Below are 12,331 nucleotides of genomic sequence, written 5' to 3' on the forward strand. Positions count from 1 at the left end.
CATCCAAAGTTAAGGGAAACGCATCCTGTAATGTAAGTAAAAATCCTGTCCTGTGGCATTTCCTGATCCCTAAAGGAATTACTCAACCCTGACATAGCTGAATTCCCTTGAGAGGTTGCTTCAAGCTGAGGTGTACACAAAGCTTGATGATGGAAGTATATATATTCTGTTTAAATAATTGGGAGAACTGCAATGTCCAGGAAGCAACCAAAAGCATTAAACAGGATGTGTGCCTGCCTTCCTTCTACAGAGCAGAGCTCTTGCAATTTGTGAGAAGAATGATTTACTTACAGCTTGAGGTCCATACTGAGCAGAAGCAGCTTGCATTGCCATGTCCCGAAGGTATGCCAGCTCAGCAGCTCTTCTTGCCATTTCAACTTTGTAAGAACCTGGGGGAGTCCAGCCAATGCCTCTGAGCCAGTTCAAGTCAGACTTGTATTTTACCTAAGAGAATGAAACATACACTAGTGTGTATTTAATTTGGTTAACATTAATCAAACCACATGCCCTGGGTTTTCAAGAGAAAGCATATAAAGAGCAACAGGGTCAATAATAAACAAAGTGTTTGCTCTCCACAAACAAACCATAGTTCTTTTAAGAATTATTTTCTTGATAGACAAGCTCTGTGAAGCACATTGCCACAGCAAGCACCTAGCACCTGACACGACAGTGCCACTCAGCTGTACTTACATCGCTCTGCAGCTTATAGGCCTGCTTTGCATGCTTCACGTTTAGCTGCTCAGGATCACAAGTATATTCATGCAAGGGCTGCTTGTAGTTAACATTGCTGGCGAGCTGCTGGCTTCTCTTAGCATGCAGGAACCCCGGCTGGTTAAGGTGGCTGTGGAACTGCGCCCTGTTTTGGGCATATCCACTCCTGTATTGGTTGTCACTCTGGAGTTTCCCCACTCTGAGGACATGTCTGATTTTGGGATCATCATTTGCACTGAGGAATCCAATCTGCTGGCCTCTGCCTCTCAAGAAGGTTTCTCTGTATTTGTACTGCAGGAGATGTAAAGGAAAATTCTCACTTTCGTATTTATATCACCTTCAAATTCTGTTATGAAGCAACTTATCCTCCCCAGCTATCCATACTGCTTCTTGTAGTGCACGGTGACCAAGGGTTTGTTTGATATCAAGCTGTAGCTGTTAATTTAACGTGACATTCTAGGAGAATGACCTTTGTGCTAATTTTTTTAAGGGAGTGGAATGGCTTAGGGAGCCCAAAGTAATCCTTTCAAAAGCAACCAAAGGTCTTCTTATTGTGAACCCAATAAGCAATAAAGCTCTTCCATCTTCAGCTTTCTTGATGATGTCTTCTCTGCTCAAAGGTGACACACTTTATTCTAGCCCAGGGTTGGCTATCCCTAGCCTGATAACTAGCTTATTTACCTATAATATAATACACTTCCTCCCCAAGTACAGCTCCTTGAAATGAAGAGCAGCTTGGTGTTGGACATTATTATGGGAGCCTCTAGCTGGAAACCTTTGCACTTAACTGGCATTTGTTTTCACTGGTCACCCATTTTTGCAAAACAGAATAATGTTCTCTTATGTCAGAATTCACCATTTTTACAGGGTGGGGGTGGCATGGGAATAGGGTTGGGAAGCGTTTGAAACAGAACAAAACAGAACAATTCTTACATCACTCGCAATCTCTCTTGAAGCCTTTGCTGTCTGGAACGGAATGGCGTCAATCCTAAAATCATAGCCAGATGCCCTTGTCTGTTCCCAAGATGTTTTATACACTTTCTGTGTTGAGAAGAAAAGAACAAAACAGTCATTTCCCCCCGCAGTGTCTTAAACGTAGTCCCATAACTGCAATAATAAATGTTTTATCCTACTGGGCTTATTTGTATCAAGAGTCATCAGTACCATCTCCAAGGTTTTGATCCAGTTCTATAGCACTTCAACTTATTTTCTATTCCCCATAATGATAAAATGTCTCATCTGAAAAATGCCACCAGGGTTTCCTTTTGTACTTGAATGTGGTTGTTTTTGATTTGATTTAATTTCTATTAGAAACTGTGATGCATCAGTCACATCAATATTGCATTGATATTGCCCTTATTCTCTCTTTTGATGCATCCACTTGCAGTGTCTTGGGTTTCGTGGCATCATAATTTCAATGCCAGTTATTTCAAGCTTTTCTAATGATCCCTGTCTCTATTCCACAGCCACATGTGGCTTCATTAACTCATCTGGAATAACAGCCAGTTCTAACATATTTAATGTGACTTTGTGGATGTGAAATACATTTACATCCTGAAGAGAAAAATTTCTCTAGATTTGGTTCTTCCTCCCTTAGAAACATCCTTACACCAGCCTCCAGTCTGTGCATCCTGCTGCCCAGCTGCTGTACCTTAGCAGACACTTCTGGCTGTCCCTTTCTGATTTTATTGATTTTCTTTCTGTAAGACTTTGATTCATCTTTTCTGGGGTTTGTGACTATATGAAAACCAGCACAAAATCCAATTCATATTTCAAAAGATATTTTTATGTTTCACTGATGGATTTAGTGCTAGGTGGTGCTTAGTCCAAAGGTAAACTGAGATGCCAGCAGTCCTGCAAGAACCAGAAGGCAGCCTGGGTAGAACCGATACAAACTTTACTGTGTGCTTTGTTAACAGGTCTAGGGTTGACCTTTTGTTTGTGTGCAATCATCTCTTTGCCATGTTTATTTTTTTTCTCTGTCACTTCAAAGAATGTAAATCCTATTTCTTTCTTTTACCTATAGAGGACCTACCACTAACCAAGGAACTCAAAGCCTTTTTCAAACTAAGGTGAATCTGACCCTGCAGCTAATGATGGCAACGGTTTAATTACAGACTGGTATATTAGGGATAAATTGAGTGCCTCTGCCTGGGGTAAGCTGTCCACAAGCTATGGCTTTTTGAGTTCATGTCAGGCTCAAAGCACCCGGCTTCTACATATTCATGAAAGTTTTTCATTCCCAAGCAAATTTGTTTTCTTTAATGACCATTACCAAGCCAATTCCTCAAAGTAAAAGCCTCTATTACTTACATCACTGATGTGAAGTGCATTCTGGCGGGCTCGGATAAAGTCTGGATGATCAGGAGGCAGGGTATACTTGTGCATGGCTTCAGAGTCTCCAGCCTTGTACAGCCTCTGAGGAGTCAAAAGTCATTGAATTTAACTGGTACTGGAATTGAGGTCAACTCTATAATGCATTATAGCACAATGGAAGTTATGATCATTTATAGTAAAATGAAACTTACATCACTGCACTGGAGGTAGCTATTTTTAGCATGAATCAAATCTGGAGAGTCAACTACAGAAGTGAACTTCAGACTTTCTGGCTTCTGACGGTACTTTGTCTGGGGGAGGCAACAAAACCAAACAACAACAAAAAAAAAAACAACACAGGATGTTTCTGTTAGACACTGATATATCATGATTCTGGGTGTGTGATAACTAGGGCAAATATGATACAAATATCACCTTCCTGAAGCCATAGTAATAAAAACATATATCCATCTGCTTTAGTCTCAGTTGCTCTTTCAGCTTATTATAAAGGATGCCACTGTCTCATTGCTCTAATGTGCAGGCACCAAACTTTGTTGTTGTTGTTTTGTAAGAAGGACTTTGCACTGGATATTCACATGCAAAATCTTTTGAACACTACACTTTTGACAGCTCATAATTCTTCTCCATTAATACATAATACTGAGCAGGCTAGTGCCCCCTCAGCATGACTGTCAATGCTGTACCTTTCTATAACATTTCCATAAGCACCTGCTTAGAATTTCATAATAGAATTTACTGCATTTATTTATTGCTACATGTTTTGTTTATACTCTTGTGTTTCATTCAGAATGGAAAATATTCAGCAGGTGTCACACAGTGGACTTGCATCTCCCGTACTGCTTCTTGGTAACTTACACCTTGTATAAACAGGCTCCCACATCAAAAGGAAATGATAAGCTACATTCGTAAGTGTCATGTAACGAGGAGCCTTGATGGTAAACAATTCCTACAGACGTGCTATCCCATGAAAGATTTATCAGTTACCTCACTGATGAGCTCTCCAGCCTTCTTTACACTTTCTATCTGCGGAGATCTCAGAGCCATCCAACCAACTCCTTTCATGAAGTTCAAGTCTGATTTATAGCGATGCTGTTAAAAACGAAAATCGTTAGCTATCAGTTTTGTATCCACAGCTATTAAGGTTTTTTAAAAAGACTCCCTGATTCATATTAACATCTTGAGGTTTTTCATTTGCCAGGCACATATCAGATCGTAAAGCCAAACTGTTTGCATTTGTTCATTCCACCAGGAATTAAATAATGTATCATATGCAAGTTACAAGGGAAGGCCCCACAAGTGAATTAGTATGACTCAAAGCAGTAAGTAATAACCTGTTTGTACTGGGCGTAAAAGAAACCCTTTTGAAATAATTTTCTGAGGTGAGTTCAAGTCAGGAATACTAATTATTTTATCTGGTGCAGGCTTCCTCATTAACCCCATTTCTAAGAGGAGACTTAAGATTCTTTACTCACATTAAAGGCTTTCTCTACCTCCTGATCCAGAAAGGAAAATGAGACAGACCCAATAAAAAGTCAGAACCAGTAAAGTACTCTCAGTCCCAACAATTCTGACTTCTGCTTCAGTATGATAGTGGCCCCTTCAGTGGCATAATAGTCACTGCTTGACTCAAATCCAGTCATCCATTTTTTCAGTATTTTTTTCTCCTATACACAAAAGGGGACAGCAACCAGCTAGCTCAAATGGGTGCTGTACATTATCTTTACTAGGCAGCGAGGGGATTGGACAAAAACACCTTGGTCATTTCTCTGAGGTGTCTATAGGCAAAGAGCTAAGTCCTGAGGTCCTTATTCATCTCCTGTCTTGACCCTTGTTAGGCAAGCTCTAAACTACATGCTGTTAGGACTAAGTCCTTGGAAATTACGCTTTCTTATAATATAAACCACCATCACAGATCAGTAAATAGCAAAATATCCTGCCTACCTGGATCTAACTAACCTCAATGTCATCAGTTACCCTTTACAGCAGAAGGCAGGAATGGCATTTGGAAAGGCAAAGAATCCCATCTAGCAACAGCTTCCACGCCATCCTGAGACTATCTATCTCCAAAAAGTTGCTTAGTGAATGTAGTTGCTTAGTCACTGCTCCCTGAGACAGCTAGCATACTTTGACAGCTAAGAGCTTTTTCTACTACCAGCAGTGTAGCTGTGAGGTCTACTTATCAGCCAGGAGGCAGCAACTGGTGGGCTCTACTGAGTAGTAAACCAGGGTCTCTAGCATCTGTTGTGCTGATCTGAAACTACAGCCAAAATTCTCTCACTCATTCCTAATCCTTATTTTTGCTGCCCTCCAGATACCTCTGTTTCCCAGGGTAACACTTCATTTTTATCTAGACAAATGAAAAAATACAATTGTATACCATAATAATAAAATCCAACTGGGATCCTTTAGTTGGATCATTTGCTCCCACTTGAAGAGAGAAGTTAAGGAGGGTTCTTTGAAGATGTCTTTTTCTGGCAACAAAGAGTATATTTATATACTCTATAATATGTATAGTATTATATCTAGTATATTTGGAATACTAGATAGCAAGTACACTGAGTAAGAAAGAAGGTTACAAGCTCTGCAATGCTTTGACTTTCATGGCTGGACTATCTGTAAATATCTGACCTTCATATCTGACATCCCATCACTTTGTCTCTCAATAAAATGCTGAGTTCAGTAAGTGATCAGCTCTCTGAAAACCTATAAAGAGTTAGAACAACTTCCTGAACAACCTTTTGCACTTCCTTGCTGGATCATTCAGTCTCTTTTCTAACACAACAAAAACGCACCCAAATACAGCTTTCTGGTACAAAGCACCTAAGGAAAGATGACTCCAGAACCAAAATCATTAAAATACAGCTACCTGCATCCATGCAGCCTTATACATGAACTCAATATTTACTTGTGTTTCAAAGAAACCAATAGCTTGTCCCTGAACAAAGGTAAACATGCTATGACAAAGTGACATGGGATGTTGCCCACCCTGAGATTCCACCATTTCTGTCAAAGTTTGTCTGAACTTACAATTGTGAGAGCAATTTCTGCGAACACATCTGGGGAACTGTTTGTTTGATATTCCCAGCCCTGTCTGCAACGTGACCTTCTAACACCATATCTCAAAGCAACCTCTGAGCATTTAATTTCCTGCACAAAGAATTCTGCACGTAGGGCAATGGCTGTCAAACCTCTGGCTGGCTGTGATCCAAAATGTCAAGAGATCTGTTTTACATCCCTCAGGTAAGTGACCACAATGATTTTCTGTCAGGTTCAAAACATGAGAACCCCTGATTCACGTATAGTCCGTATGTGCAGAGCAATCAGATATCTTGCTGCTACACGTACACTAGTTTACAATCTGTCTAAAACCCACTGCCCAATGTCAGCTTACAGTTTGTTCCAGTCACTCAAAGCTTAGTTATTGTTAACTTCAGTTTACTATTAAGAGAAGGAAAGTCTTTACCTCACTCTGTAGCATGTGGGCTTTTTTGGCCCATTTCATCTTCATATCTTCTGGGAGCGCTGTGAATTCATGGAGTCTCTTTCTGTAGTCTTGATCACTTGCTAAGGCCTGGGCTTTCCTTGCATGGACAAGATTCACCATGTCCATGGGCAGATGGTACTGAGACCACACTCCTTGGGATCCTTTCTTATATTCCTGTTCACTCTGTAATTTGGCAGCATGCAAGCAGTGCAGCAACCTGGTATCATCCAGAACACTTCTGGCACCAATGTGCTTTCCTCTCTCCATCACAAAGTTGTATTTATACTGGTACTAAAAATAAGAAAGGGTAAAAGTGAAAATGTGCCAAATTTAAGCTGCCTGCTCTGGCTAAATAACTCAGGATAAAACACAGAAATATCTATGCTGACTGTAAAAACAGCCAGACTATGCAGCACTATGAAGTAATTTTTGCATCTCTTGTTGCTTTCAAATTTAAATATCACAGTAGTTGCAACATTTAAGTTAAGCACAATTCAGTACACGCTTCGAATATCCTCTAAGCATTTGTCATGTTTAACCTCAGATCGTGGACTTTCATTATCTCTCATAGTTATGATCCCATCATTAGGAATGAGAATGTAAGAGAAACAAACAAAAGAAGAAAAAAATCTATACAGAGAAACATATGCACTTTGTAGCCTTCAGATTTGCAAATGCCACCCAGCTATTTTAAAGAGTAAATTCAGTCTTCCCGGATCAATAACTATGTTGAGAAACCTAAGATGGTGGCCTGAACACAAGAATAAGCACCAGCAACCCCTCATTCTCATCTTAGCTGGGACTATAACTCTCCCTATGATCTTGCATTTATCCTCTCTGTGAAATAGTGATGATGATGATAATGATTATTTATACAGCATCAACAGGGTGCTTGGAACTTTAAAGGGAAGGCCTGGGCCCTGAAGAGTTCATAATGTAGTTGAAATGGGATAATAACACTTATCTACCACACAAGAGAGTTGTGGGGATTAAATTACAGTAGCTAATGTTTATAAAGTGCTTCAAAGATGAAGGGCCAAATTCAGATCTGTTGTAAGTGGATATAATTCTATTATGGATTTGTACCCTTTAGAGCAGATCTGAAGCTGTAACCAAAAGCACTCTGCAAAATATAGTTAAGTATACATTACAGCTAGATATAGTTGCTTCGTAAAACAAATGCACATGAAATAGATTCATATTTTATCATATTAGAGATAAAATATGCAAGTAAATACTACACAAACGAAATACTTTCTTTACTTAATTTTAGCTTAATTGTCAGTTTTTTCTTGTTAAATTTCCTGAGATGAACTTGGGCTTTCTGAGAAATGGATACCATCATGTCTGAGTGTTTTCCAAACAACAACCTAAATAAGAGTATATTTTTAGAGGTAAGAAAATTTTTTCCCCTATTTCAGAGGCTAAGAAAACACGTATACAGGAGAGTTCACTAATTTTCACTTCATAACCAGACAGTCAGCTCCTGATTTACAGAGATTCAAAGAATACTTCTTCTGACTTCATTTCAATTCAGGAGCCCCAAGCGCTTCCAAAAGTCAGTTCAAAGCAGGGTGGACAGAATTAGTGGGCACTTTATAATATGAGAAGCTAAAAGCCTGGAGAGGAGCAGAATCTCTCTGATTTATCTGTCTGCAAATACTTTAATTCACCAGCTATTTCCCACTGGAAGATGTTTAACTGAGCTTGGTTCTCGATTAGCAGTGATTCTTCCTCTTTTTTTTTCTCCTTTTTTTTTTTTTTTTTTTTTTAAATTCACACAAAGAATCTCATTCATAAGTAATATATTCTGTCTCACACTTGTCTCACATGGTTACGGAGTTGCTTTAATTCAGTAAAATCTGCTTTAGACATTGTTTTACATGAAGTTAACAGAAATTAGGCAAGATGGAAGGTTGAATCATTCAACTCACATCACTGGCAATTTCTCTGGAGGCCCTCGCAGTCTGGAAAGGGAGTGCTTCCGTTGTCAGCTTGTAGCCTTGAGCACGTAGATTATGCCAAGATTCCCTGTATTTTGCCTAAAGTAGGAAAGGCACATGTAGATTGCGCTTTCACTTTTAAATGCACAAAGGAACAAACAAAGGAACCCTCTTTCATTTGTTATTCTGAGTTACAGTCTCATTCCTCATAATCAAAGGATTTTTTTTTTTAATTATCTTGAGGAAATCCTACAAACTTAGACAAAACAAGTCTTATTCTTTATGTAGATTTAATTTACAACTGTATGTATGCTAATGGAGATAAATATAATCAAATCAGGGAATCATAAATAGAACAGATCTAAAAAGTCCTCTGTTTATCCATCTTTCTTGACATTGCACAACTCATCCGCCAACCCATATAAGAAATATAAAAACCTCTTACATCACTGAGATTGGCTGCATTTATTCTTGCCCGTGTAAACTCAGGCAGACCCAGCGTTGGTGTGTAGTGATGCTGACTGTCCTCTCCTGCTGCTTTATAAAGACGCTAGAAAAGAGATCAAAAAAGACGATTGCAATTATTTTTCCAAATGTTTCAATAATGTAATAGCAGTGCTTAAGTTGTTTATGATTATGACAATTGTAATCAGCCACTGCAAAAAAACACTGAGAATATAGCAATGTTATTGCATGTTTTTGTGTTTGTTTTTTTTTTTTCTGGGCATAAAAAAAAGCAACTTTAAAATCAATTTTTATGCATATATCATGAAGCCTACCCACTGTGCTGTTAGCTTTGCATTTGTATGTTCCCAGAAGGCCAAAAGTTGATCCGAGAACATTAAGGACACCTTAAAAGTGGGTTATTTAAAAGGCCTGGCATTTCTGTAAGACTATTCGTATTTTTTTAGCTTGGATTTTTTTATTACAGACAATTTTGGTAATTTACCTGTGGGTTTTCTCTTGTTTTTTGAAAATTAGAAAAAGGATTCTTTTTCTGGAGGCCTCAAAAGTGGACCATGTTATGCAAATGAGCTCCCTCAAGAACACCCCCCAGAAATGATCTTTTGAGGCTTTGTTTCATGTAAAAACACCTGATAACAGGACATATGGATGTATGGGCACTATTCAAGCTTTTAAAAAAGAGACTGAATTGAAGAATGGGATTAAATGTTTGTCTGGAAATAATAAAAACTGTGTAAAAGCAGAATTCAGTGATGCTTGCTTTCTTTTTGATACATTTTCTTTCAGAACAGGGTTGTCTCTTTCCCACTCCTCCATCCCTCTCTCTCTGCATTTTGAAAAGCATATTTTCTGATTCACGTTAGGAGAGCCTACCTCATTAGCAATCATATTGCTGAATTTTGCATGAAGGAGACCAGGAGAGTCTGTCACCGATGTGTACTTGAAGGAATGTGGCTGCTGACGATATTTACTCTGAGTTCATACACAAAGAAAAATGAACAGAATAACTAAATTGTCTTGTCAGATAAGGTACATTTTCCAACACTTGTACTTAAAACACACTAGAAGTGTGTTTAAAACCCTACCTTGCAAAGGATATGTTATCTATTAACCATTACACTAATTTACCTTTGCTTCTCTGAATCTGATGAACTGAAGTCTCACAGGGGAAAAGTAAGGAATAAGGTGTAAAACAAAAAACAAGCAAACAAGGTGCTGCTGTGTTGAATATAATAATGAGGTTGTTTCACCCCTTGGTGTCATTAACCCTGACTAGTGGAATTACAGTAAAAGTAAATCCAATCCTACGAAAAGGTGCTGCATAAGCCAAATGATCTGTTTTTTGGTGGGAAAGATAAGGTTCCATCCAACCTGTGGTGTTATGTCAGAATTGTGAACAAAATAACTGTAAGATCACTGCAAGAAGGGATCCACTCACTAGAATGCCACTATGAAAAAATATATATATTTTCTTTCTTAATTTCACATATATATGAATATGGGCAAAAAATCCACCATTTGAAACTAGTAGAGACTGTAAGAAGACAACAAAACAAAGGAGAGAAAAATTCAGTCAAAGCAGTGTTTAAAAAATAGCACATGAAGGCAGCAAGTGAAAAAACAATCTAAGACTGCAAAGCAGAAGTCAAGCTGAGGACAGTGTAATGTACTGGGCACTCTGCAGTATAATTTTGGAGAAACAGTACAAGGTACTTAAGAGAGATAGTCACAACCTTATTTTTAGTTGAAAAACAGAAAGGAAAAAAACACAACATTTTAAAACTAAAGTAAATCACATAAACTAACAACCTCCTAGGTCTGAAACACGGGAGAAAAGACTTGCAAAAACAGTTAGCAAAGCCTGCAAAACCTTGAATTCCATCAGGTTCACCCATCTGCAGTTAGAACATGATTGGAGTGATCAAACACAAGGGGAGGGAGCCTAGCATTATCCAGTGAGTCACTTTGCCAGCCCAGTTTAATGGAAAGACATCTGGCAAACTCTTGTTTGTAGGGGAGAAATCAAAAACCTCTTTTGTTACCTCACTGATGAGTTCAGAAGCTTTCTTCTTTCCTTCAATCTCTAGGGCCCCTGGAGTAATACATCCAACTCCTCGCATAAAGTTCATGTCAGACCGGTATAAATTCTAAGGAAAACCAAGCAGAAGTAATTACAAGTTTTCATTTGAGATGCCCTATATTTATTCATCCAGAAATACACAATAAGGTTATTCAAATAAATCCACTAAAATTAGTACTTACTACAGAAAGTTAAAGTACTTTACCCTAGGCTCTTGTGTTTCTGTGCATACAGCACTGATAGATCTACTGTACAGATGCAAGATTCTAAAGAGTACTAAGTCCCATGAACACTGAATGGTATTTGGGCTCCTCACTTCCTTTTGAAACCTTGAAAATACTTTTGCCAGATATATAAATTTAATTTGCATATAATATATAAATCAAATCTACAGAGTATTTATTTATAAATTTACATAAAATAAAAGCAATTTAGAAAAATGCATGAAATATTAAAAAAGAATAAAAAAAGGTAGTAACTTCTTAAAAACTAGGCTAGCAGACAAAATACGGTTACTTTCAAACAATTTTGCATGGTCATAACATAGAGAACACTACAGAAAAATACCACTGAGACAGCCTGCAGATTTTGTTAGAATATTTTCTAGACCACCAAACACAGCAGAGACTCATTGTAAACATTACTTTTTCAAATGTGACCACTAGATTACAAGTAGATACTTTATAATAAATCCTATTTCATCTGATGATGAGATGAGTGATGATGAGAAGGATGGTTGTCTTATTTTCTGCTTCAAAAGAATTAGGATGGACTTGTTTTTAAGATACAGTCCTTCCTGAGGACTCCTGAGGCAACCTAATTTCTTGAAAGCCCTTTACTTAGATCTTAGTGCTAACTGACTCTGCCTACCCTTGAATTTGTAAGGAGTTATCTAGGTAATTCTACTCAAGATCATGTAGTGAGATAAACTCATCCTTATGAGAATTGCAGAGGTTATATCTTGGGCCACAGTGTACAGCTCTCTTACAAATCAGATCTTTAACAACAGGCATTTTTCTTGTGGAAGTGCACATTACTCCCACCCAGGTGCAAATCAACTCAAAATACATATGGGTGAAGAGTTTTCATGGTTAGTAAGGCCTTAAAAAGAGTAATTCACCATCAGGGTACTCATCCCCACTTGCAAACACTTCTCTGCCCCATCATCAAAGACTACCTTACTTTATCTCTTACCATGGTGTGCTCACACACATTGTACAAATGCCCAACAAGATAAATGTCTCATTCCTGAATGTAATCAAGGGAAAACAGTAATTGTTTATCCTTCAGTTGCTGTGCAAATATATACCA

The 12,331-nt window shown here is 38.2% G+C and overlaps 1 protein-coding gene across 1 annotated transcript in view; it reads right to left on the minus strand.

The window, feature by feature from the left end:
- NRAP (nebulin related anchoring protein) overlaps nucleotides 1-12,331 on the minus strand; it is a 49,572-nt gene that overhangs the window by 1,883 nt on the left and 35,358 nt on the right. Inside the window, exons 31-41 of the mRNA XM_084526248.1 lie at nucleotides 10,983-11,087; nucleotides 9,814-9,912; nucleotides 8,921-9,025; nucleotides 8,467-8,574; nucleotides 6,512-6,823; nucleotides 4,033-4,137; nucleotides 3,240-3,338; nucleotides 3,025-3,129; nucleotides 1,645-1,752; nucleotides 691-1,002; nucleotides 292-444 (exon numbers count right to left, since the gene is read on the minus strand). Of these exons, the coding sequence (XP_084382374.1) occupies nucleotides 292-444; nucleotides 691-1,002; nucleotides 1,645-1,752; nucleotides 3,025-3,129; nucleotides 3,240-3,338; nucleotides 4,033-4,137; nucleotides 6,512-6,823; nucleotides 8,467-8,574; nucleotides 8,921-9,025; nucleotides 9,814-9,912; nucleotides 10,983-11,087 (1,611 nt within the window). The remainder of the gene's footprint in view (nucleotides 1-291; nucleotides 445-690; nucleotides 1,003-1,644; nucleotides 1,753-3,024; nucleotides 3,130-3,239; nucleotides 3,339-4,032; nucleotides 4,138-6,511; nucleotides 6,824-8,466; nucleotides 8,575-8,920; nucleotides 9,026-9,813; nucleotides 9,913-10,982; nucleotides 11,088-12,331) is intronic.

Source organism: Aythya ferina (genome assembly GCF_964211825.1).
Source record: "Aythya ferina genome assembly, chromosome: 7".
Classification (NCBI taxonomy): Eukaryota; Metazoa; Chordata; class Aves; order Anseriformes; family Anatidae; genus Aythya; species Aythya ferina.